At 41.2% G+C, this 27767-nt stretch overlaps 1 protein-coding gene across 4 annotated transcripts; it reads right to left on the bottom strand.

Moving 5' to 3' along the window:
* Window positions 1-3653: 3653 nt before the first annotated feature.
* On the bottom strand, window positions 3654-27534 carry ERGIC2 (ERGIC and golgi 2). Of its 4 annotated transcripts, none has more exons than XM_068995044.1 (15): window positions 27376-27534; window positions 22029-22174; window positions 20438-20548; window positions 19129-19237; window positions 17663-17709; window positions 16671-16741; window positions 16080-16120; window positions 15253-15354; window positions 13688-13783; window positions 12913-12968; window positions 11865-11963; window positions 10617-10714; window positions 7109-7271; window positions 6172-6251; window positions 3654-5429 (listed from the first exon to the last, which is right to left on the bottom strand). In XM_068995044.1, exons 2-15 carry the CDS (start codon window positions 22132-22134, stop codon window positions 5364-5366), a joined length of 1245 nt encoding a protein of 414 aa, XP_068851145.1. In that variant the 5' UTR covers window positions 22135-22174; window positions 27376-27534; the 3' UTR covers window positions 3654-5363. The 4 variants fall into 4 exon arrangements, with proteins under 4 accessions (XP_068851145.1, XP_068851152.1, XP_068851137.1 ...); XM_068995051.1 differs by lacking the exon at window positions 27376-27534 and adding an exon at window positions 27092-27302; XM_068995036.1 differs by lacking the exon at window positions 27376-27534 and adding an exon at window positions 24408-24580.
* Window positions 27535-27767: the final 233 nt, after the last annotated feature.

Raw genomic sequence — 27767 nt, 5'->3', positions numbered from 1 at the left:
GGCTGTCCCAGCAGCGAGGTCAGGGCAAAAACGGTGCCAAACGTGGGGTGGCCAAACGGTGCCCGGTGCTCAAGGATGCCTGGGCAGAAGCGAGCAGGCTGGAATCTCCTCCAGCGACGTGGGGCTGCATCCCACCGGGAGCTTCCAGCTTCTCCCGGGCCAGCACCTGGCATGCCAGAGCACCCCGGCTTGCCCCGGCCGCAGCTCCCTCTCCGGGGCACCCCAGGCCGGGCTGGCCCTGCACCACCTCGCCTCTGCAGACCTGTTTAACGAGGCTGCAAAGGGGACAAAACCCTTCACGACAAGCTCCCTTCTTACGGGAAGGATTACCCACCATCAGTCACAGCCGGAAAGGCCCCGGCTCAGCCCCACGGAGTGACGGCGTGAACACTGCCTCGGCTCACAGGGTCACACAGCGCCAGCACCGCCTCCTCCTCCCCTACCCCCGCAGCTCCCGGCCTGCACAGACCTGCCGTGGGCACACAGCGTGGTGGGACAGGCCATGTACACAGCGACCCACGGAGCGGCGACGGAAACACCTGGCGCTTTTCGCTATAAATACACCAACGTAAGGTCGGTCATTCTCTGTTCTGCTTTTTCTTGCCACGACACCTCAGCAATTGCCTTGAAAACATCTGTTTTCTGTGGAGTTACAAGAAACATCCACCCCCGCCACCACCTGCCAGGCTCCTGGGCTCTGCAATTTGGACTTGAAATCAACTGATCTAAGGCTGACGCCCAGAAATTACAATTTCACACCAGTATCCTCAGAGATCACAATAAATAAACATTTTTTAAAAGCTGCAGATCTGCTCTCAAAGCTATGAGCCCTTGGATGAGCAGGAGCAGAGGCTGCAGCTTGCCATGCAGAAGGTGGATTCAGGTGCTGCTGATGGAGAACTGGAAGCCAGTCCACTGCCCCTGAGGTGATGCTGGCCACGTAAAAAGTATTTCCTCTCTCCACAAGCCTCCACAGCCTGGTACGGTGACCACTCTTTTCCACTAGTCAAGCACCATCAGGTTCAAGTGAAACTCAAAGGATGTGGTTAAACCCCATATGCATAAGTAAAGGTTTAATGAGCTTCCTATTATTCCAGTGAAGTTCAACATTTGCTAAGTGAATTTCTAGACTTCAAGGAGAGGTGCCCACTAGAGCCCACACTCCCGGCTGAAGCAGAGCAACAGCAGCACCTGAAGCATGGAGAGGCAAAGGCTGGGGCCACCCTGCCCCGTGCAGTGGCCCTGCTCAGTTTAAATGCCACCATTGTTCACAGTCACTGTTAATAAGCAATCACCAGCAAGGGAGCTAAGTAATTTTCAAATATTATCCATAAGTTGAAACTCAGCTTCCTCCCACTTTTTTTTTTTCTTTTCCAAAATAGTCCTAGGTGCTGAGCACTCTCCAACTAGAAAATCTCATGGCAGAACACACTCTCAACCTTGTAATTAGAGGAAAAATTGCAAGGGAAAAAAACAACAACCCCAAACCATTTCAGTTCCATTTTTATGGCTATTACAGCTAAACCCAGGAAGGGACACAAATGCCTGGGTTTTGCAGGGACTTGGAAGCAGTTGGTGCAGAGCAATTGGTCCTGCTGAAAGAGTCTGAGATCTGCTTTGCTGGAGCTGGGGATGGAAGCAGGGCAGGGGAGTGCAGGGTACAGCTCAGAGGAGCATTCATGGCAGCTCCTGTCTGTGACTGTGCAGGCACAGACACGGGCACGGCTGCGTGGCTGCAGGAGCTCTGCTCATCCTGAACCTGCCCAGGATCTGCTTGCCATGGCCTCTTGCCCCCAGACCACACCAGCGATCTCCTGACCTCAACCCAATGCAGTCTGGCTTTCTGTTTTGTTTTTCACAATCAAATTACTCATCCTGCAACTCTGAACATTTCTACATATATACACAAAACAAAAAACCCCAAAACCGAGCCACAGTCAGATTTTGCTTGAATTTTGCTATGTGAAACCCCACATAGATGGATGTTCTCGGAGCATGCCTTCAGCTCTCACCCAGGGAACGCTGCACTACCCAGCCTCGAAGGTTCGCGTTTTGATGAATTCATGGACCAGCTCTCACAAAACTCCTCTGGAAGGCAGGGAAAGGTGATACTGTCTTTCTCCTGGGCAAGCAGCACCAGAAATGCTTTGGAAAGGATGCTAAGCTATGGCAGAAGGAAAAGATGAAGTATTTCACATGCTTTTAACTAAGCCAGCTGAAGTGCATGCCAGTGCTCTAGCAAGGTGTGCAAGGGCAGATGGTGGACAGACCTACACCAAACTCTTGCCAGAGCACAAAAGGCAGCAGGCAAAATCCCTTAAGGTCTCTTGAAGCATTAACTACTAACATTAACTTTGTATGCAAGCATGGACATTTTCTCTAATCAGCAGGACCACTGCCAAGGCCAAATACTAGACACAATTTGCATTCACTGAGCATTGGCAGAAAAAAAGAAGTGTCTTTACAAGAAGTAACTTTGCACCAATCTGAGAAAGGAAGGCATAAATAAGCCTCCCATAACCCCACCTTCTGGGGTGCCTTTTAAAAACAGACAGATCTTTACCAGTATCCCCAAACAAGCTGTTTTAATTTCCCATCTTCCCAGAAGGAAGCCACAGCACTTGGCTACCTCTGAAGAAATAGAGAGCAGAGAGCTTTAGTATCATCGCCACCGGAGATGTGACAAGGTGATCACATCCTCCTGCCTCAGTGTAACTGCATCATTACACAAGACATCCTTAGCAACAGATTTTCTCACGGAGAACTCGACAGCAAAAGGACAAGACAACAGCTGCCTCCCTAACCTTGGTTTTGTCTGTTCAGTTAATCACAGCTGCATTTATACACCAAATATAATCTGCCTCTAACTGTTCCTAAGCAACTACGCCCTCTACTTAGGGTTTGGTTTGTCAAATCAGTGCCTGAAAAGCTTAAAAAGATCTTGCACAGGGCAGCAGGTTCCACCATCGCCTAAGAGCAAAGGATAAAAATACATCATTTTGACCATCTTTCCTAACCCAAAAAATGGTATTTTCATCTGCTATTTCTCTTTCAGAAAATACACATCACATTAACATCTGGGTTTCTGTTTCCCTTGGGACACCCATTCATTTTTCCATCCTACACTCACTTTGCACAATGCAAATAAATGTGACCAAAAAAAGTTCCTGCAATAAATTATTATTTTCTCCAGGACACCCCTGCACATGCTGGTTAAGGTGTTGACAACACGTGGTACAAGGGTCAGCAGTACTGCTCCAACTACCAAACCCGCTGTGGAGAGAAAGCAAACAGCACATGGGCAACAGATCCTGCATTCACTCTGCAATGCAGTACCTCACATCTGCAAGTTGATCCCAAATTTTCTTCCATTAGCAACCAGCCCTCACACAAGGGTTTTTTTTAGATAAAACAACATGAATATGCCACACAAGGATTTAACACATTAAGCTGCCTGGCTCTTTTATGTGAGAATAGAAAATAATATTTAAAGTTCTGCTACAGAAAGTCAACCGAGATCAGTCTCTCTCACCAGCAGTCTGTTCCACACAGATAAGAAACAACGGTTAGGAAAAGCCCAAAGCAGAACCAGTCTGAGCAGAAGTAGGAAACAAACCTCAGAAGGAAATGCCAAAGAGAAATGGGAACCAAAGTGTTTCTCAAGTTGCTGGAGTTTTAATCAATGTTTAAAAAACAAAGCACAAAAGAGAAAATCCCAAACCTGGCTCTCAACCCCAAGGACCTGGCTGCATTGAACGTTTTTCTCAATAGCCAAATTCAACAGAAGTCTTTCCTTATTTCCCACATTTTATTTACTATTTCATTTCTTTTTAGGGAGCCCTTTGCTTTGCATAGCAAATCAGCTGTGTTATTAACACTATGCTCATCAACAAAGTCCAAGTGTCCTATAAAGTACATTAATGGAAGTCAGCAAAATCTGACACCACCACAGAAATTTTTATTTTTCTGTAATCAGTCCTCTTAATTAAAATATTAATTCCATGGTGAGTAAGGCCAGGATCAGCATTATCTTCTAACATTATTAAACCAGTTTTGCTGAGAAGGAATCATATTAATAACTTTTTACACTGGTGGAGTAACTGTTCAACCATAGGTGTCTACCAGTGGTTCAGCAGTACCACGATGTTCAGTTTCTCGAAGCACCATTCGCATTAATAACATTCTTTCTCAGTAGCATATTTACAATACAATATTGCTCTCTTCATTTAATTTACAAAACCCTTCATGAACAGCAAGGATTAGTTCTGCAGATCCTGTCTCATCACCTGTCTGCAGCCATATGATTCAGATTCCCTGAAGTCGCCTACTACCAACTCCACACTCCCTGCCTGGCCTAGCAGGCCTCCCAACTGCCCTGAACTGGCAGCTTCTGGCCCCCTTCTTCCTTTTCCCCCATCCATTTCCAGGATGTGGATGCTCCCATGGCTCCCACATGAGCAGCACAGGTACAACAAAGATACCATCAAAGCAGTTTCTTTACCAAGAATGAGGCATACAAAGATTTCCTCATTTTTTTACTAGGGAGTCTTGTCTTTTATCAAAACTACAGTCAAAAGCCCTTACTTAGAGGGCTTCTTATTCCAAGTCTAAAAGCTGTGCAGGCTGGAGCGCATTCTTGGAGTCCTTGGGCACTTCCACACCAATGCAAGAAGTGACACTCTCACTGCTGGCACAGTGGCTGTGTGGACATACAGAGGAACTCCTCTGCTCCACATGTTTCTTCCACTAAGGAATGGTGGGGCTGCAGAAAGGCAGTCGCTGTGATCAACATCATGGCTCGGGCTGCATCTTACTCACCAAGTTCTCTCTCATTCCCCTCTTCTTCAGGATTTTCTAGGATCACTCCTCAGCTGTATGAAAGATGTCTTAGCCCTCAGCCCCAGCATTATAAAAGAACAAAAAAAGCCAACCCCCCATTTGCACACTTGAGAGAAACCCCAGCTCTGTTACTGTTCCTCTGTGGCTGCTGCCAGCCCTTCCACACATCCCACTTTGTAGTCTTTTCTCCTTGGGGCCTGCAGCCTTCCCAGGGATCACTGAGATGCTTCAGTGGTCATGGGCAGCCACCACAAAGACGTTCAGCTTGACCACAAATACCATACTGGCAGCAAAACTCCTTCACTCTCCAGAAGATCATCCACCTCACTGGGCTCACAGTTTCCTATGTCTCCATGTGCACTCAAAGACAAAAAAATACACAAATTATTTTGTTGGAGGGTTTTTTTGTAAAGGCTTCATTTTTTTTTTGCTGCCCATCAGCACTGTCTCAGCATATTGCACAATGTTTTCTTTATTACAAAAAGTCTGTATCAGGCAGGAAGAAAGAAAATTTTCTCAGGAGGCTAATGTGTACTATTTTCTGTAATTAGAGGTAAGTGGTTGCTTGTGTGGCCATCAGGAAGTGGGACCTAGTGAAACAAAAACAAGGTGTTATTAATGGCTTGACCAGACACAGAATCTCCACCCTCCCTCCTCAAAAACACACACTTCTTTATTCTTGAGCATTTCCTGGATGCATTTTACCTGGCCTCTCATATAAATATTATACAAATTTGGTTGCCTTCCTTCCTCTCTCCTCACTCGCATAACCTTGCCAGCTGGAAAACTTCAACCAAATTTGAGAGAAAGGCAGAGGTCTCAAGGGATATCTACTGGCTTAAATGGGAAAAATAAAATATAAAATCAAGTAGTTGCTAGAGAAGCAATCCTGTTATTGCCTAATGAAAGGAAAGGTGAAGGAGCATCACTGAACCCCTGCAGCACAGAATGCCTCTTTTTCAGTGTGCAGGCCAAGCAAAAGGATATGTGAAAGCAAAATTGGGACAAGGAGAGAGACCAGGCCTGGGAAACATGTAATTTTTGGAGCAATATGAAAAAAATTAAGAATATAATAAGGACAATGAAAGGAATATAGGACATTTAAGAGACTCAGCTGCATTAATTCAGTTTGTTAGAGAACTCTGCTTCTTTACATTTTAGGTTTTGCAACTATTTTTAAAAGCTGTTGAATCTCTGCTAATGTGCGTGTCAAGGGGAGGGTTTATTGCAAAGATCTTAAATTCTCCTGGGACCAAGTCCCAAAGCTGTCCTTATCATCCATCCTCAGCTGTACCACTTAGAGAAACACTTAAGAGGAAGTTTTTTCCTTACCGATGTGGATCTGTAAGAGCCCAGTCTAAAACGGCAAAAAATAATTTCTGCTACAAATCTTCCAATACCATGTAAAATTCCTGCAATGTCAAAACAACATTTAAATTGTCAGCAGTAGTAAAAATGTATTATTTATGGAAGCATTACAACAAAGCTATACACCATACTTACACAGGACACAGTGCAGTAAACCCATACATAAAACACTGAGAAATTAACATGAAGAAAGGAAATATCAAGGGCAGGGCAGAACTCTAACATTCTGAAATGCATCAAGAAGGCAGAGCTCCCAAGTAAACGTAATTCCCTCTGCCAGCTTTCATGGGTGAAAATACATTGTGAGGGACAGAAATATCTACTTTGAAAAGCAGCTCTTAGTTCAAAGCCTCTTTACTGAGCTCTCTTCCAATAAGAGCCAAGGAAAGAAATAACTTGTAATCCAGGTACCCTCTTATGTCTTGACCAGTAAGTGAATTCTGCCTTTTCAACTTAGTTTGTTTTCTCTGATTAAGCAAATCCAGCAGTAAATTGATAAGGAAAACATTCCCAATTACTTCAGATGGAAATTTTATCTCAATTTTTGTCAGTGATTTAATTACTGGATCCCAACTATAGGAAATACACAGAATATCAGTATGTGTGTCTGTGTATATATACATAGATATCTATGTATCTATAAACAGATGTAGCTTTGCTCTTCCAGAAGTAAATAAACTATGCTATAGTTACCAAAAAGGAAACAAAAGGCCCTCAGAACACCAGAAATGCCATATTGGGACACCAGAACTGAGTAGATTTCATGAAACATTTCAATGCACACAAATGAGCACTTTGTCTTAAATCTCTTAAGAAGACTCCCCTCTAGTTTATCCATAGCAATCACCATGATTAAAAAAAAATTGTGATAGAACTTAAGAAGAAAGGCACTGATAATCACCTGTAGTTGAAAAAATTCCCCCAATAATGCCACAGAGCCTCACTAAGAACTGCCAAAAAGGCATGTGTTCTTCTGTCACTGTCACCATAAGTGAACTGATGTCGTATTTCATGAATATTCCTGACACCCCATGGCTGCCAGCTGCATGGTTAATTACTCTTTCCTGAAAGAAAAGACAGAAACACTTGTTAGTCATACTTGTTAATTAGTCACAAGAAAACCAGTCTTACAAGATGGGATGACAAAGAGTTATTTAATCAGAGTTAGCACTGAACAGAAGACCAGAGAATATCAAGGTCACGTTGACCAGTACCTTCTAAAAAGTTAGACACCATGAAGTAGAAATTTACTTTCCTGGTCACTGGTCTGCTGTGCTGCATATCAATATTCACTACTGTGCTTTGGTACTATTCTCTCAAGACTTGCTCACGTGGTCCTTTAAACAAGGATTTTTATAACTGGATTGGTGTTGGTACCTATGAGGATAATGCCAGTCTTGGCCTAGGCTGCTGAACTCCGGCAAGTGCACTGGTGTAATAGTTGCCACAACTCTTCCTACTTTATCAGCTACTATGAATCACTTAACTCAGGGTGAAACCTTCATGAGATTTAAGTTGTTGAACAACCTTAGCAATGGCTAAGATATATATAAAACCAGAGGGTTTATATAAATCACAGAATACCAGGTTAGAAGGCACCTCGAGGAACATCTGGTCCAACATTCCTTGGCAAAAGCCTCTTTTCAAACCTTTTGTCAGTTATGTCATATCAGACAACAGTCACACAGCAAGAAATACACCTCAATAAATAAATAAACACCCCAAACTTGCTGTAACTACCAGGCACCTCAGTCCTAATCTGAGAAATTTCTAGTTTCTTTTCATTTGCCCAAAATCTCAAACCAAAAGACACCAAAGAGGAGAGTGTGGCTGCTATAAATACCTACTTTTATAAAAAGGTTTCAGGAGACAACACCTCAACACAAGCTTCTTTCAAAAGTTTGCTGTCATTTTGTTGTTAGTGAAAAGTGTTGATAAATGTACTGCCATGTAAGTCTGGCTGAAAATATATAAGGACAGCAGAAAAGAACAAAACTGACTGAAGACAAACTCAGCCATGCCTAAGCTAGTAAAAACTGAGAAGAAAGATAAGCAAGACTGAACAGAAAAGCAATATATCACAGCTCCATTTCTCTGTAGATTTAACAGTTTGTGCTCAAAAAACCATGCAGAATACAATACAAAATAAAAAGCAGAATACCACTTTGGTAAACACAGATTAGGCAACTTCTTCGGTTAGCTAATACTGTCATAAACCATACTGATTTTTATGCTACCACACCAAAGTTAAAAGGATGTCAAAATCATGTATCAGTAATGATAACAGGTCCCAAAAACTTTGCAATGGCTAAATAACAAAACAAACCCGTGGAGAATGCTTTCCATATTTCAAAGCATGACAACTGACAGCATTTGGAGATAGATGATCAGTCATACTAAAAAGGAAGAGAAGACTAAAGGTAGTTAAACAGAACCTTGCCACTGGCAAAGGAAAAAACTATTTTTTGTTTGCTTTTCCTCTGTTATTTCCCTAAGCCTTACTGGTCTTTTGAGGTCAAATGGTGAAAAAAGAATATGAAATTAAAGAGAACACACAAAACTCCACCCTTAAAAGAAACAGAATTCTTTTTCTGCAAACCATTTTGATCTGCTTTCAGCTTCTACTGCTGCAGAAGATTTAACTTTTGATTGCTAAAATCTGCTGAAAATAACTAACCTTGCATCAGATAGTTCGGTGAAGCCTTGCTAGAATCAAATCTTTTTAACATAGATAACTACAGTATCTCAAACATCAGTAGTGGAGAAGATTCAGCCCACACCTCTCAAACTCTGCTTCCCCGTGTGCCCACCAGTGGCAATTAAACCTCACTGCATTCAAGTTCTAGCTGTGGCCATCTGACCACCTTTTTCCATGTCTGCGTATGTGCCTACTCTTACAAAATAAATGCACGCAGGTGTTCAGTGAACAGTTGATCTTAGCAACCCTTCCCAGCTCATCTAATAGGAGTATTTGGTTCCCTACAATTAAACACAAATAAGCTTTGGAGGCAACAGGGCTGCCTACTGAGGCAGCAAGAGCAAACAAGTACATAATGCCACTTTACGTCCATTATTCACAGGCTTTTCTCCCAAGTAAGCTGTGGTTGTAGCAACTTCCATAAAAATACATCCCCACAAAAAACTGAAGAGCCAACTTAGACCAGACAGTTAATTGACAGAACCATCATTACACAGGAAGAGAGAAAAATTGAATGAATACAAGATTTAAAAAAAAGGAACAATGTCTAAGATAAGCTGTTGACTGACATCCAGAGGTTTAAGGAATGCCTTAGTTGTTGCAGATTGCGCAGAGAAAACACAAAGCAGATTGCTAAACCAGCAGGAGGTGGGAGATAACTGCATTGTGAAATTCCTCCTCATTCTCTCTTTAGTCCAGCTTTCATCAGTTTTGGAGCAAACCTTTCCCTTCGGTGGCCTGCATGTCAAAGTTGAACACCAAGATATCACCTCTACTCTACTTCCCCTACCTCTGTATTTTCAGAAGCACAACATGGAATTGTGAGGAAATAAAAAATCCTTCTCCCTTGGAGAACATCACAAGCTGCAATACAGTGAACTGCCATGCTACTAATCCCCATATTTTCTTTCAACCCAAGGCTTTCTTCCCACTTCATCTGTCATCTTTAATTAAACTTTTCACAAAGATTTTTTTCTTTGGCTTTCAAATAGAAGATAAAAACAGAGTTCAATCTCTGAAAATAAGACATGTAGCCAGTACACCCAAGGCTTTTTTCCTATTCACAGCAGTCTTTAAAATTAGTACTTTATGATATATGCTATGCTCCATTAACTACCTTTGTTATGGATTCATAATTAAAAGCCTTCCAAAACCCAGAAGTGGAAGTTCTCTTGTTTTGAGAGTAATTAAATTTGGTGGTTCAACAAAGGCTAAGACAGCTGAGACATTTACTGTGTGATCAGTTTTTCACACAAACTACCTCTGTTTCCATTTCTTACACTCCACAACCAAGTTCATGATATTAAAGTGAGCTGCATCTTTTTGTTTGCTTCCCACAAGGATAAAAAGCTAAAGGTGAATTAAATATTTGTAAAGCTACACACTAGGTTACAGACCTAAAACTTGGAGGATTTCACCACCACCACTATTACCATCCAGTGAAATGGAAATTACTGTCTATTTATCATTAATTCTAATATCAGACTCCAGATCTACAGATGCAAAACATTAATAGAAGTTTGCATGTGTCACCAAGCATATATATATATTTTACTATCACTGCTGTATGATAAATCTAGTGTACTAGAATGTTCTACAAATTGTCTCTTCATGCTAGAGTACTATTCAAAACTTTCACATTTCAAGTTTTGTTATGAACAATCACTTTTAGATTTTTTTATCTCCATGTTTTTTACTTTCTTCTACTTACCCTTTCTGTTACTGAAAATTGATGAGTTTCTGCTGAAATTTTATATGTATGAAGTTTGGTTGGCACAACTGTGATAAAATACTGGAACATCTGGTTGTCTAGAAGAAAAAAAAATCTTAACTGTTTAATCAAGAACAGAGGCCATCTGAGATATTCACAAATAAATCAAAGAAATAATAAATCAGCTAAGCCATTTGCACTTGGGACATTCTTCAAGGAATGCCAGCACTGCCAAAACTACTTCAGCACCATCTGTACAAACAAAGTTAGTTTCAATGGAAAAGACATATGTCCCACTTATACTCAGAAATTTACATTTTTCCCATGCAATGAAAAGACTCATTAAGGTCAGGCCACCCAAAGCTTCAAATGAAATGCACAGGTAGTGTTTTCCAGGGCACTAGAACAAGTTTCACACTGTCACATGTTTCATGATACCTATCTCACAGTGGTCTGAATAAATTTTAGCCACTGAATTTTACCTACAGTGCTGGAAGCCCTTCTAAACTGGTTACAGCTTTTCTCTCAATTACACTTCTAGAGAATTCTTCCAGGGCCATCAGCATGCTCATGCACTTGACTGCTCTGTCTTTGTGCAATTCCCTACAGGAACAAACACCAATTGACTGAAGCAATTTATTTCAACTACACAAAACCATTCTGGCAGTAATAGCCAAGGAACTGGCTGCCTTTGAGATAACAGCAACTCTAGAAGGTTCTGGGGTTCACTCTCACAGGGAATGCCAGTGATGGGATGAGGCAGATTACTACTCTCCTTTATTTATACATGAGGAAACAAAGTGCTACACAAACCCATCCTGTAGTAGTCTCACAAAATACACTGTGGAAGGGACAAACCAAATACAGGAATAGAATCCAAGACTCCTGGTGCTATTTTTCAAACCAAATCAGGCTTATTTTTCCCCATTATGACAATGGTCAGATCTATGATTCTCCACTGTAACATACTGCTGCAATATGGTCAGACATAGTGTAACTTCAACATAACACCTGGAAAAAACCACAAATTGCCTTCAGGGAAACAGCATAGAACAGCAATGCACATATTAGAAAAAAAATGCCCATTAAAGATGTCACATGGATAACTGAACAGGGCATTGCTCACTACCAAATTTAGCCTGACATGCTGCTTGTCAATCACAACATTCATGAAAAATGATAATACTTAAAATGTAACTATTGGAAAACCCTAGAAAACAAGATGCTTTTTAAACACACAACACTTACGATCTGATGCAATTTTTTCTGTTCCATCCAAAGGATTAATAATTCCTGGAATTAGCTCTCCAAATGACAAATGATCTATTCTATGGGAGAAGTTATAGGCTGAAAGACAATACAGAGAAATGAAGCATATTTAAACTATGAGATTCTGTACTTAAGAGAATAAGATGCACCCATTTCTGACACGGAAATATTCTAATTAATGCATTTACCAACCACCACTGTACACATCATTGGATCTACCCACATTTCAAAGAAAACTCAAATCAAAATTATTTAACAAAAAAGTTAAATTTCTCTAGAAAAGAGCTTCAAAACCAAATTGTAACTATATTTGAATCAATGGTGGAGCTGAACAGTTATAATTTTGTAACAGGGAATTTCTAGTTGGCCAAATACTTACATTATTCTACAGTTCAGGTTTTTGTAAGCAATTGCATTAAAAAGATTAAAATTTCATAAATCAAATGTACAGAAGAAATATGAGGCAGTTTCCAAGTTACTACATTGCTATTTTGCAAGTACTTAAGATCTATAAAATTATTAAAGTTGTGTTAACATTAACTCATGGGCAGACATTTGGAGGTTTAACCAACTGTAACTGGTTTAACCAAGTTAATTTTTCACAGTAAGTCACCTTTGCCTCACATTAAGTAAGACAGCAACAGACATTTAATATCTAGACTCATAATCCAAAAATTAAGTTTCTAAGGACAAAGCTCAGAAATTTTTAACCTTTTAAAAAGGTCTTCAAGGAAAGAAGTAGTTTGGACTGAATACAGAAATTTTAAATGGTGTCTATGTTACAACAAAATACATCTGAAATTCCAGTGTTATCATTACTACAGAAGCAACCTACAGATAATCCTAATAGTGTTAAATGTACGAAACTAAGTTGCTACTGAATCAGACCATTGCAAAGAATATCTTCACTTTTATTTTGCAATGCAATTGCACAGCTAGAACATCTTTAAAACAGCAACCTAACATGAACTAGGACAGTCTGACTGAAATGATGCATGTTGGTATGGAGATGACAGAAGGAACTTACACTCATGGCTTACAAGGGCTGCCAAGTGTGCATGGCCTCGAGGGTGTGGTATTGCCCTGAAGAAAGTAACAAATGTTTTATGAATCCACACAGGACTATGCAGAAAAATTACCTTTCCTCCTCTATTTCAATAAATACTTTATAAAACATGTACATATGCACATATGTATAACATAACATATATGTAACATATACACATTTTAAAAACTGGTATCTATTGTGTATATCTATATAAAACCCAAATATGACATTTTTATTACTGTCAAGTACAGACTGAACAGTAAGGTCAGAAATCTTGGACTCACAAAAACCCTCTTACAGAAAATTAGTGTCTTGCATTATCAGAAATATCAAAAACACATCAAGCCACTGTGCTTTTGGAAGAGTCACCAAGTCCTACTTACTATACGAAAAGCTGCAGAACTGCTCAAATCACTAACAAAAGTTTGACAATATTTGTTCTATGAGTAAGCAAGTTAACTGCACTCTGTATCTGCTCTCTGACAAAGCAATTTTCAAGTGTTTCCGTCCTGTAAAACACTGGAATTCATAATGACTACATTACACACAGCAATGCACTGCATGGTTTCAGTAATTTATGAAGAAAATTAACTGTGCAAGAAAAGGTATTATGGAAAAAAATACCAACCATGAGTACAGAAGGGTCAATAAAACCCAGTCATTAATTGAAGTGTAAAAGCACACACACTTATATACATACATGCACTATACAGAATGTAGAAGGGATTATTTTCAGGAATTGAACAGAACATACTTGCCCACAGTTATGTGAAAGTTCCCTGCCACTTTATTGACATAGAGATGACCATGAATTCTGCATGCATCTGGAGACTGTAATGAATTATCTTCCCTGTTTAAATAAAAACAACATTGGAAGTACTTGAGAATATGCACTATCTAGCAGAAGTAACAGCAGTACAGTTAGATCTCTTTTTCCGAGCATAAAGATACAGCATTATCATCTACCTGTCCTTACTGTATTCCGGAATTATAGCAGAGATAGCAGAAGGGAGGGAAACTAATAAAGATCAGTTTGATGAAACCAAGGAGCTTTCATTCATACTTGTATTCAGAGATCTGGCCTACAACACTGGCTTACAATATCTGAACACATGAACAGAAAATATTAGACCATAAGTATATCTGCCCCAAGGATTTTTATTTTCCCACTTCCTTCTACCAAAAATGGCTCCTTGGGAAAATTTTAATGCTACAATGAACAGAACCAAATACATTTTGGTCACATTAACAACACTACAAGCAAGAAGAGCTTTCAACATTTTATTTTTTATGAAAGCTTCCACTCTCCACTCATGTTGTGATGGCCACAACACATAATGTATTTCCAAATCTGCTCCTTAGAGGGAAATGAAAAGAAAATTTTTTTTAAACACATCTCAAGCATAAATACCATTTCAAATATTGCACTAACAAGGAACACAGAGGCACAGAAGGACTTAATTAATCTGAAAACATCAAGCAATTGAGAAGATTTTTGAGCCATCTTCAGGGTTGCCTTAGGAGAAACAATGTATTTGGTCCTCAGACAGGGAGATTACAACACAGAGTGTGTGCATGGCAGCTTTGGTGTCTGTTTTGTTTTATAGTATTTTTTTGTTTGTTGCTGTTTCTGTTTTTAAGTAGAGAGAATTTCAGCTTTCATGTAGAAAGTGTTTTCCCCTGGGGGAAAAAAAATACAATCACATAGCATCTAGATTCAGCAGAACAAATATTCTATGCACTAATCTCTCAACATTTGTGGGTAGCTGGAATTAAGTGAAAACAGCAAGGTTTCTCCACACAATCTTAACAGTGCTATCTTAGACACAGGAATTTACTAACGAAACACATTTGTATTCAAAGATTGATTCATTTAAAACTATGAAGCATTAAGACACAGGCAATAGTAGCACTGCTTTTAAGAGCTGGTGGACAGAAAGATAGTTCAAAAAAAAGGCTCTTGTTTAGTATTGCTCTGGCATTTCTAATTCCCATTAAGAAGGATGCATCAGACCAAATGGAATAAAAAGGTGTGTGCATATATTTAGTTTTGTGTCTGTATATGTACGTGCAAGCACGCACATGAAACCTGGAAACCTTCTCCAGTTTGGAAACCCCAGAGGTTTTCATAAAACAACAGCTCTCCAAAGCAAGTATCAAGTACACTACTTCAAAATTCATTAAAAAGCAGCGGGATCTTTTCTTACAATCTTGTCTTCTGGGGGTGGAGTGGAATCATAACCACAATAAAATGTTAAGTCTAATTATATAGGGTTGGAGGAAAGGGGAATAATGACTCAAAATCCCAGTTTTTCTTACCGTGGTGGCAGTGCTGTAGAAGCACTTTTAAATGCACTTTTGAATATCACATCTTGAAGAGAGTGTTCTTCCTGCAGCCTACTCTGAATTAGTTGAAGCATCCTAAAGATTAGAGACAAGTGTGAAAGCATGCAACAGTAAAACAAAATCTAGCTTCACAATTAACTATTGGCTTCAATTGCAGGTTGCAAATCAAGAAGTTAACAAAGTTGATGACAGTATTAAAGCATTGCATTAAACTTTGGGAATAATATTTTATACAGAATTTAAAGCTCAGGTGTTCACAGCAGTGTGTTACCGAAATACCAGAACTAGCCAGACCCCCAAAAAAGCTTCAGTTCTATTACAAGACTATCAGTACAGTGGGCACACACAATGCCAGGCTATTACAGTTTAAGGGATAAGCACTCTGTCGATTAAATTATAGGAAATACTCAATTAATTTGTTTCTGCAAGAATGTGCCAATGTGTTACTACAGCTCAGCTTTGACATTTAGATACATATATTTTACATACTTGATCCCATAATTTTAACTTGCTACCAAACATTCATTTGGAAACAGAAGCTGAGGGAGTCCATTCACCTTGGCTTGCAACTGCCTGACCCAAATCAACAGGTAAGTCCAAAGTAAATTTTCTTTCTCCATAACAGAGGTCTTAAATAATGAGGAAAGCAAAGTAACTTAGTATCTTTTGCAGGTTTGCATTCTTAAATTAAAAGCAGGTGCTGGTAGACCCAAGACATAGCTGAGTCATGTAGCTCTGGTGTACTTCAAAATCCCTTCCAGTACAAAGAATACAAACAAACATGAATCTCAGTGCTTTACCTTTGCAATTCTTTTTGTTGTGGAGTGAGCTCAAATACTACCTGAAATAAAAATAACACATCTAGTAAAACACGCAGAAAGCACCCCTTCCATGAAACCCAGAAGAGAACTGGGATGTAACAGAGTTATAATCAACTTCACACTTGATAACACAGACTAGTTTATGAAAGGACTTTGCAGTTTAAAGAATATATTTTGTGTTCAAGTATAAAAATTTCTGTCCCTTCCCGCCCTGAATTGCAAAGGAGCACTCTTTGGAAGACAAGGGTCCAGGTGCAGGTTGTTTATTTCTAGGATCATCCCACATGAAGAACTAAAGACAAGCCAACACACCTGTTATACTTCATCAGCATTAGAGGATCACTAGTAACATCTGTTCACCAAGTTGGTTAACACTAATGTACTCAGTAAATTCAATTGTAATTAATGCTCAAATGTACCCAGCAGCTATGGCCAAAAGAGATCAACTATGGAATGTTTCTCTAAGAGGTTGGTGGAGAAAAAAACAAACACAAGCAAGCAAACTGGCCCCATAGTGCTTTGCACCAAAAGGAATTCAGTTTCTAAATAAAAAGGTAAGAATCAACTTACTGGTTCATAGATTAACCCATCTGCAGAGGCAACCATTGTTTCTGCTAAATCCAGAACATCAGCCCCCACATCTATTTTAAACAGGGAAAAATATTAAGTTGCACAGATGATCAGAGACAAGCAAAAAAAAAAATCAAGTAGAAATGAAGTTTCACAGTACAGTGGTAAACTTCAGTGTATGTTATTGTTCCTTCAACCTATTTAACCTTCAATATGAGCTGATGGACACTGACCAAAAAGTCCTCAGATCTGCAGTATTTTCTCACTGATTTTTAACACCTACAGAGAAGTTGTATGAACCATACATACAAGCTTTCTAAGATCTGCTATGCATAAATATTTTTTACAAGCACTGAACAGAGACCAAAAAAACCCCAACCCCACTGATGTATCATCCAATTAATGCAAGGTTTAAACTAGCCCAAAAAAGTGAGTCCTGAAAATTTGCTTGCATTCCTGGTAGAAGTAGTATTCTCTCTTCTCTCAGTCCAGGACAAGCAAGACTGAACACAATAATGGTTCATTACCTAAATGATGTCAGAATAATAGTAAGTATTGCCTTTAATATGGAAGGCATCCCTCTTACGTTCATGAGGGTGAAATTACGTGATAGTTTCAGTGCTGTTAAACAGTAGACCAGCTTAATATATCCCAGGTTCATAAATAAATAGAAATTGTTATAAACTCCTGCTGCTGAGTTGTGTCTCACAAACTAAGGAGAGAGTGGAACAACAGATTCTGTTCCTGCTGACAGACAAAGCAAGGTTCTGTGAGATGAGAGTGAGATGACACAGATATTCTCAGATATTCTTCTTCACATTTCTTACCAATTCTTTCAATGAGTCATGCCATTAAGATCACTACATGCCATTAAGATCAGAAGAAATGACACTGGTAAAATATTTTGAACGGTATCCAACTACATTGTGAGCAAGTGTGTTCTCTAAAGAGGCTCTAAAGCGTTTAAAAACCTTAATTGATGGAATACTTACACTGACACCTCATGGCAACTGTAATATCAATATTGATCCTTAATTTACTGGAAAGAAAAAAAATAGGCAAAAATCTATTAAGTAACACTGAATAAAAGTATCAAGAAAAAAATCTCAAGACTACTTGCAGAAACACAGTCAAGTACCACAATCTATACCAATAAATATAAAGCGTTTAAAATGTGGGTGAAGCAGCATGGATTTTTGGAGCACATTAAAGCATTTGTAACTCAAGAGATAACCTCCGTTACACCAAAAGTCTGATTGTGTGGCATTCCCCAATATTCTGGGCATTTCCTATTGGTTTTCATGTTAGTTTCACAAAAGTCATCTGAACTATAAGGAATAGACCTCCCCACTATAGTCACAGGATTCTGCTCTCAGGGAGCTTCCTCTGGGATTTAGCTGGCCACAAGCAAATCACATAAGCAAGGGATTCAACAATGGCTCAACTTGGGGTCAGACAGGGTCAGTAGAGAGGAGAAAAGTCTCCATTGGTTCAAACTGTCAAGAAGCACAGGCTGAGTGATTAACCCACAATCAAACTGGGAGATGTGTAGCAGGACATATCCAAAATCCCGTAACAGTCTCTTAACTGACAGACTACCCTTCCCGTGGGATAGCTTCACTTGGGATATAACCCGCTTTAGCAAAGACCTAAATGTGAAATCCCAGCTGTCTGAACAGATTTACTATTATCTGAGTTTTTGATGTATCTCCTTTAATTTTTCTTTTTTTTTCCTCCATCAGAGAAACCTTCATTATTTCTGATGTACAAGATATCCAATTAATATATGTATCTTTAGCTTGTTACCACAGCAACTACTCAAACAGCTTTTAAAGTTATTTCCGTTCCAGACAGATGACATTTACAGGTGTTCAGGGCACAAAATCGGCATTAACTTCACAGGGACTCAGGGGTGCCTGACCAGCTCTGGAAGAAAGGCAAACACAGTCCAGAGAGGCACATGAAACCATCAGCAAACACATCTTCAGGGGGGCTGTAACTGGAGACAAAATCAGTAGCAACCTCTAGATAATGCAGACAAAGTTCTCAGTGCTTCAGGTTCACCTCCAGCAGCACAAAGTATAATGGCAACATACTAACTGTATGCACTAGAGAAAGCCTGGTGCCAGTGCGTGGGGGATTTACCTACCGGATGTGGAGCTACATCTTACAATGTTCTCTGAATTGTTAGCAAATAATTCCTAAGGGAGCTCCTTCAATAACAAATCTATACTATTTTAACTTCTTCACTGCAGAATCGCTCAATTTATTTTCTTCATCGATTACATAGAAGAAAAAACCCCAAATCAAGCAACAGAAGAAAAATCAAATCCCTGTAGTATTTAATCTGTAATTTCAATTATAAATTGCTTTCAAGTCACATGAACATTTTAAATCTCTTCTTTCCTGAAATGCGGGCAACAAACATTTTGAAAAGAATTACAACAAATAATGTTACCTAGTAAAGTCCTTGTCTACTTCATATTCATATTTCATCCATGTGTCCCGGTACACCATGAACTCCATTACAGTCAGGAAAGCGATCGTTGTAAATGCTATCAGAGAAACTGGTCAGAGGAAAAAAAAAAGTAGAAATTCAGACTGTGAGAAATATTACTCAGAAACATAAGCAGAACAAAATTCTAACAATTCCAGAAGTTGAGCATTGCCAGTACAACACTAGTATCTTTGATTTATAAATCCAAAAGCTACTCTTAGAGAGTTGTTTTCATACCAGTAGTATTTGTTTTTAGACAGGAGTGGAAAAGAGGAAGTCCTACCTTTGCATCAAGAAACTACTTTTTAAGTACAGTCAAATACTGGAATGATTAGGAGGTTGTGAAATCCCTGTACAGAAAGTTTAAGAACAGGCTATATCCTCCTCCACATATAAAACGCACACAAATCACTGTCAGGGATGGTCTAGGAAAACTCAAACCTAACCTCCAACACAAAAGAAGAAGGTAGTGCACCTTGAAATCCCTTCAAGTCTCCACTTGTCTACAAGTTAAGTTTTTATAACAATTTTTTAATATCAAGTTTTAGACTCAAGAAGCTAGCAGACAAGAGAAATATTATGCATTATATTACTTAGGTATAGCTGCACAGTCATGACTCCCACCCCAATATTTCAAACAATTTTCCCTCTGGCAACAAGCAGCTATTCATTCTACCAATAAGTGAAGAACTTGAAATTATTTTTAGGATGAAAACTAATTGGTATATTTTAGTGGTACATGTGCTTCACTTATCTCCAAGGCAGCCTACTCATCACATTTGCAAAGTTGTACCATGCAATGGGAAGATCACCCTGCTGCACAGTCAGAAACACAGTAACAGATGCACAGAAGCACCTGCTGTGTCCCTTCTATTAAATCATGGCTTTTGTAAGCTTGAAAACACTTCAGATAGGGAGCATAGTAGCAATTTGTACAGCTTATTGGCACTGTAGATTTTTTCATCTGCATTCTGTGGAGTATCTCTATGGAATCTGTGAAGGGCAACTTGAGAAAAGCTCATTGTTGACAGGCTTCAACTCACTATACAGTGGTCCACAGGCCAGAGGTGGGAGCAGGGAATAAGGGCACTGTTCCTGGGGATCAGGAAAGAAACTATTGACAGCTGCATTGATCAGCAACGTTTCCAGTTCTAGCTTTCAGCTGACACTAGGTAACAATCCCATATATGAAACCCTTCATGTCAACTCCACTAGACAGTTAATTATTCTAGCTCTCAATTGTTTTTTGGAGCCAGTAGGCTGGACTCACCCTGGCTATGCAAGAGGAAAGCTGGAGCCATACGGGCTATCCGGAGCAACACAAACACAATTAGAGCCATAGCTGCTTTCTGGGTAATTCTCAGCAAACGTACGTGTGAATCTGAACAGGAAAATAAACTCTTGTAGAATTTTCTTTTCCAAAGGGTCTCCCAGCCCCAGAGCTGGAGTCTCAGCCTGTTTGAGAGACCAGTACTTCTTTTGCAATGGGTTTGAAGGCAGTGGAAGTCTGAGAATAGAGTCCTGGTATGTTTTAGATCCCTATCACACCAGAAAGTAAGCCTGACACTTTAATCCTGAACGAAACAGGGATACTATTTTTCAGATTTCATAATGGCATAGAAAGAGACAATCCTATATTGTCATTTATAAAGTTACTGGGATAAAACCAAAGAATGTTAAAGTAACTTCTGGTGTTGAGAAATCCTTAAGACACCATTCACCAAAGCAAAGTTCTCATGAAGGATGGTGCTATACTACAAAAAAGGAGTTTTTAAGAATTTGGTGGTTTTATGCAAATTACAACATAGAAACAACACACTTGTTTCCTCAGGAACTGGAACTAACATTAACAAAAAGTTATTTAACCACTTCTTAGAGATTATTTTATATACAATAATCATTTAATTATTAACAGTGCACTTGAGGAAACAGCAAAGTAATATAGATCCTTCTGATACTTACTTCTACATTATAAGTGGCATGACAACTTCAAAGGCTTATTTGTAGGTTGCAATTGCTTCTTGAACTTTTTATTATATTATATATATACATATATATATATATATATATATGAGTTTCAGGCATAATCACAGATGAGAGATATTTTTGTCCTTCATTTCTAAGTGCTAGCAGTTTCCCATCTGCAAATAATTCCAACAGTCCAAGAGATAAAGTCACTGTTTCCAGATCAGGCAACCTGTAACTCAGCTCAACTTAAAGACACAATTTTATGATCAGATACATAAGGATAGGCCTTTTTCACAGCTACAGCTTTTTCAGAGAAGCTCAAGTGACTAATAGGGACAGTACAAGCACATGCCCTGGATTAAAGTGTTTAGTTCTTCAAAGGGCTTTCCTTACTCTTAAAATCAAGTACACCTTCAAGAGAAAAGCTTTAGAAAACTGCTCTTCATCCTGATGCTCAATTTATCTGCCTCTAGAGAATATTTTTCTTCTTTTGCAAAAGCATAGTGTTGAACCCCACCATCATTTTAGCTCATGCTCACTCAGTCTCACCCAGAAACCTGACACCAAGAAAAGAACTTGGTGAGACAACAAATGAGAAAGTTTTATTACAGCCTGGGCACAGGGCACTTCCAGTTGCAACTGGTTAGAAGTTTGTACTTCTAACCTTTACATTGGGTTGAGTCTCACCAGCTTTAGACAAAAATCTCCCTTCAGGCGAATGATGGAAGCATCTGTCTGGATAAGATATTATGTCTTTACTTCAAGGAGATGAGCTCTGTCAGTCCACCAAAGAATTCAAGAAACCAATTTTGGCTAGTTTCAAGTGAACACACAGATGCCCGTCTTCCTTGCACTGACGTTTCTGTCAATATCAGCATCTCAACAAGGCCTACCTGTGCCTCCACTTGCTGAAGTCTCCACATAGCTTTCAGGAACCTTTGGAAAGGCATCCAATTCTTTCATCAAATTCAAGGTCTTCTTCCGATTCAGTCGCCTCATCTTCAGCACACTCCTCCACCTCCTCCTTCATATATTCCCTCTAATTTGAGAATAAATTGTTGTGATTAAAAGACACAAGCATTATTGCTCAAACTGACTGGCTTTAACATAAAGCAATAATAAGGCCATTAAAACCCCAGAAATATGTTTTCAAGAAACACACTCTAGACAACTGGATGGTCATTCTTGCTTCAAGAAAACGGTTAAAGTTGGCCTGGACACCACCGCTTACAGTCCAGCCACATCCAGCACATCCACCATTTAATTATGATGATTAATGTCTTTCTCAACTAAGCTCTTTTTGGTAGTGAATATATTGCATTTTAAATTAAAAAAAAAATTCGAACTCCATCTTGAAGTAAACTTGCTAAACAGACCTGACAGTGCATAGAAGTCACTGACTTAGGAGGAAATATGTAATAGGCTGCATAAACTTCAGAGGATATCAGACTGCTCTGGGCTCCTACATTTGGCCAATGTGGCCACAAACTATATCCTAAAAAAAAAAAGGTGCATTTTGCATTTTCACAGGTGTAGAATATTATGATCATAAAATGACCATTTTTTTCCTCTAAAAAATACCTCCCAAAGCAAGTCACGGATCAAATCCTAACTCCATCCTTCAGAATCATTTCTGTCTATGACATGATCTCTGCTTGGAATCACATCAAGCAGCAGGATGCTGAGAGAAGCAGCCTGCCCAGAAAATACTGTCTTGAACCATTTCCAAATCATGCCAATATGCTCACAACCTGGTCCTGCCAATATGCCACAAGTTTTAACAAGTTGACACTGTTGTTTTTCTCCTGGACAACTGCTGAACTTCACCCTGAATTTCTGAAGCTATGAAAACCATCATGCATTTACTGTATTCTGAGAATATGTCATCTTATTGTTCCCTATTTAAACACTATAAGGTGGGCAAGCTAACTCACACTGCTAACATGAGACAGTTATCATCATCGTCTTGTAGAAAAATTTGTGAACTCATCTCCCCCATTTCAAGAGAACATCAAGTCTCTGGCATCCCAGTGAAATTACTCAAGATATATTCCCTGCTCTGCCCCTTCCTGGTGCTGAGCAGACTTTGTACCATGTAATAACAAAGCAATAGGCTCTACTGTAAATTAAAGTTCACACAAGAAAAATCATCTGTACCTGCAACTTTCTCATTACACAAACTGACTTCAGACACAGACTCTGCACTTGGCTAGGCTGCAGAGATCAACAAAATGGTACCGTGTGTGTTGCAGAAGATTCAAAGGAACCACAGTTGGAGTGGGCAGAGAAGACAGGCACTGGAACAGGCTTTTGGTTATACAGCATAAAAAAAAAATCATCAGGAAGCAAGGTTCTGTCCTCACTACGCCACATAACCATTTTAAAGAATTAACTCAGAGTAGCTCAAGAAAAAGTTGGAAAACTTCAGAGCACAGATAAGGCAAAGCAGCTGCTTGGACACGACAACTGAAGTCATAACATTCGTTAACACAGAAGAAACATCAGCGGGGCTTGCCTGTTATTCTACACAGACAGAAATGAAGCCAACACAGCACCATTTCATTTTCCGCATATCTTCCCTGCTATCGTATGTGTAACAGCACACCGTAAAGAGGCACAAGATAAACACAGGAAACTTGAGAGCACTTTACTAAAAAACTTTCTAAATCATCCTGCAGCAGTAAGTATGTGGATTTTTGTAATCCAGCTAGAAGTATGCAATCTGTTCGTTGGTTTCTTTAATCCCACACAGATAGACTCACTTTCAGCTACAAACCCAGATGGAGACCTGATCCCTTCCCCCGTCCATCTCCACACACGTACTACAGAAACGCCAAAAAAACTTGGAGTCCATTGCTATGCAAGTAAGGGATTATGAATGCAAGGGCCAATTGCGTTAAGAAACGTTATTATTATTATTATTACAAGCTAAATAAGGGACAAAGCACAGCACAAATGCCACTAGAGACCAGAGGCCCGCTCGAAGCCACGGCAACTCCGACACACCCGAGGGGCTCGGGCGGTTTTCGCTTCCTTGGATAACTTGGCAGCAAAGCCGCTACCGGCGCGTCCCAACACCCGCTCCCACGGGCGCGGAGCAGCCCCACGCCTGAACCCCCTCCCGGGGCCTCGGTCCCGGCTGCCCAGGCCGAGGGAGGCTCCGGCCGCCAGCTCGGAGCCCACACACCTGTGCGGGCCGCAGGTGCTCCCGGCCTCCGCCAGGCACCGGGCAGCCGCGGGACGGGACAGGCCGCGCCCCCGCCGTCCCCTACCTCTCGCTTCTGCCGCCGCTGCCCAGCGCCGCGGGCGAGGCCAGTCGGGGAAGACGAGCCGCAACGCGCTGCCCGGCGCCCGCCCCGCTGAGCATGGCACCGCCGGCCGGGGCGGGCTCGCTCCGCCGCCGACGCCCGGCGGGAGCCGCGGGCCGACGGGAGCGGCGGAGCGCCCCGCCCGGCCCTGCGCGCATGCTCGCAGCCCCTCGGGCATGCGCCGGCCGCCGCCGCGGCGCGCTGGGATGAGCCGGAACGGGCGCACATGGACACAGCGGCGGCACCGGGGAGCGGCGGCTGCCGGCCCCTGCCGGGAGCGGAGCCGGGAGCAACCGCGGGCTGAGCCTCCGGAGCCGCAGGGAGTGCGGTCCCACGCCGCTCGCAGGGCTTCCTGCACAGCTGCGCAGCCGGTCCCGCAGGCGCGTGGGGTCCCGGGCATGGCAATGCCACCCCCGCCGTGACAGAAGGGACGTGCTGCTCCGGAGAATGTGTGACCCTGCGAGGTACTGAGCGATCGTTTAAAGCGATGTGTATCAAGCACCTTCCAAAGCAAGCTGATTAACGACTATCACGTGGCTTACAGTGCTAATACTGGTTTGGACACTAAGGATATAGAAGCAGGCAGCGTTTGAGAAGAGGCAGTATCTTGGATTAACTTTGAAGGAAAAGGCTTTAAGGCAGTGGGCTACAATAGTGGGGAAGGAAAGATTTTAAACTCACAAGCCATCGTCAGACCTGAAATGAAGAAAGTAAGCGGGCTCATGTATACCCAAAATCTCAGTCCTTTTCCCTGCGCTGGTGGAGTTAACTAATAAGCACTGCCTCGCCACAAGCTTTATGCCTTAGTATCTGCAGCGTTAGTTTATCTCCCGATTTTTCCTTACAATCTTAGCAGCTCTCTCATTCTCTGTGCCAGGGTCTCCAGTAGGCTTTATGTCTGTGATGGTACCAAAACAGACATACCAAGTCAATTATCGTGGGGTTACTTTATGCTACTGCCACCCTGCCCACAAGTAGCTGACCCATCCTAGACACCTTAAGCCAAAAAGGGAGCTCTCCCACTATCTTCCAGGAAGTACTAACATCTTAGATGATATCAAAATGATTTAAGAAAAATTGCTCCATATAAGGTTTAAAAAATATATATTAAACATTTCTATTCATAGATTGGAAAAAAAAGAGATTGAAGTATTTTTTGGTAACGAGGCAAGCAAATAAAACCCATACCCTAGAAACACAGATAGTGGTGAATTCCACAACATTAATTCAGATTTGCTCTTTTTAATGGTTTAGAGGAAAGGGTAGATACATGACAAAAGAGTTTCAATAGCATGCCAAAGTATACACAATTTGCATTAAACAACTCTTTGGGTATCTACAGCATTTGACAATAAAAGGAGCCTGAAATGAGAAAGGAGTACAAACAGATTCAGAGTATTTTTTGCTTTTCAGGGATAGGCAGGAAGGAAACAAAGATGCAGCAACATGCCAGTGTTCTCACCGAATTCTGATCAGTCTGTTTCTATTATTTTAGCAACTATAATAACAACTGGATCAGACAGAAAGAAAAAAGCTGGGGGGAGGGGGGGGTATGATATTACAAGAGATAAATACCCAGGCTAAAAATACGTTTATCTGTACATTTGTTCCCTCATCTCAGAAAGAGCAGGCAGCTTTAGCTACGGCACATTAAGCTCTTACATTGACATGTTTAGGTCGTAGGGTATTATTCAGCAGCCAGGGATTTTTCTGGCTAAACTGTTTTCTCTTGAAGTGCTCTGAGCACTGAGGCTTGGGAAGGAGAAACGGATCGATCTGGTTATTAGCTGTGCAGCAGAGATGCTCAACAGATGTTCTCACGGGGAAAGCAATCTTGTCTGCTCACAGACAAACGTGGGCTCAGCCTTAGTGCTCAACACCACACTGAGATGCCTCTTACAGAGAAGTAGCACGGGACAAAACTGCTTGCAGTTTTGCACCACTATAGTCCTATTTGTAACTACAGATGTCTCCATGAGATTTTATGAGGGAAAACACAGAAAAAAATTCAGAATTTAGGAAAAACAGAGAAAAATTATATAGTGATAACCCTGTCCATTACAATAACGCAATATATTTGACTCCGCTGTGACATAACAGTGATTGTACTGCACCCATCAAGTACCAGACTACTCCAATTCAAACCGTGCTCCTTTCCTTATGCCCCTGTGCGTTTTCTGCTCTCCTTATGACACTTAAGACGTGGCAGCCCCTAAGCACCTGCCAAACAACCTCAGGGAACCTGATGAGGAGGAAGAAATCCAGCTGCCAACAGCAAGTCATGCAGGTGAGCCTACGGGCTGCCCCGCAGCTGCTGCTTTACACATTTGTTTCAGTTCGGTCTTTAACAAGCTCCCAAAGCACCCTGAGACTTAAATGCAGGCACCTATGCAAAAACACAACTGTCTTCCCCCAAAACCCAGCACGTCTTAACACTGGGGATTTATGAAGTCCCTTGATGTGTGCAAAGAGAGGAAACCACACATCTCATATCCGTACAGTTTAGCAAACCACAAATAAGTAGGACAGAAAAAAATTTCCCAGCAGTATTGGGCTATGAAGAACACTGATATCAAAGACAATAACAAAGAGGACGGTAGTAGACCAAACAAGAGAAACAAATGTAAACAGGCACAGATGCTGCCCACCTGCGCTTCAACACACTTCAAGTTGTAGTTAAAATGCTGGAAACCGTGTGCAGGATACATAAACTAAGGTAAAAACCTGGATAAAGCATGTCGAGACTAAACACAAGCCCCTATCGCTTACTGCTGCTACAGTCGCCGGCACAGGTGGTTCACGATAGCTGAAAAAGCATTTTACTAGCGCGAAAGGGCGAGGGAAAGGCTAGATAGCAGAAGCGGGATCGGCCGGGAGCGCCTGCAGGGGGTGAGGCGAGGCAGGGATTCAGAGCAGAGAGAAGCCGCTTTACCGGAACGTGGAGGCATCGAGGTGGCATTTAGAAAGGAGAAGGAGGAGCAGAGGAAACACAGGTGCAGAACAGCAAATACGGAGATGAGCGGTGGGAGTGGCTGGAAAGGGGGTGGAGGAGAAGAAAGTCCTGGAGGTTGAGAGGTGAGGACTGGAAAGATTGGATGGCGTGAGGGGCGCCAGTGAAGGGACGATGGGGGCGGAGAGCGGCGGCCGTAGTGTCTGTGAGGGCAGGCGGGGCGGCCGTGAGGCGCGGGCCCGGGCGCCATGAGAGGGATGGGCGGGAGCGGCCTCGGCCAATGAGCAGGATCCACGCTCCAGGAAGCGGGGAGGAGGCGGCGGGAAGCTCCGGCCGCCCGCGGCCCCGCTCGGGAGGGCCCGGGGAATTCCCGC

The sequence above is a fragment of the Aphelocoma coerulescens genome, chromosome 1A, assembly GCF_041296385.1.
Source record: "Aphelocoma coerulescens isolate FSJ_1873_10779 chromosome 1A, UR_Acoe_1.0, whole genome shotgun sequence".
Taxonomy (NCBI): domain Eukaryota; kingdom Metazoa; phylum Chordata; class Aves; order Passeriformes; family Corvidae; genus Aphelocoma; species Aphelocoma coerulescens.
This window is presented reverse-complemented; position numbering and strand designations above follow the sequence as displayed.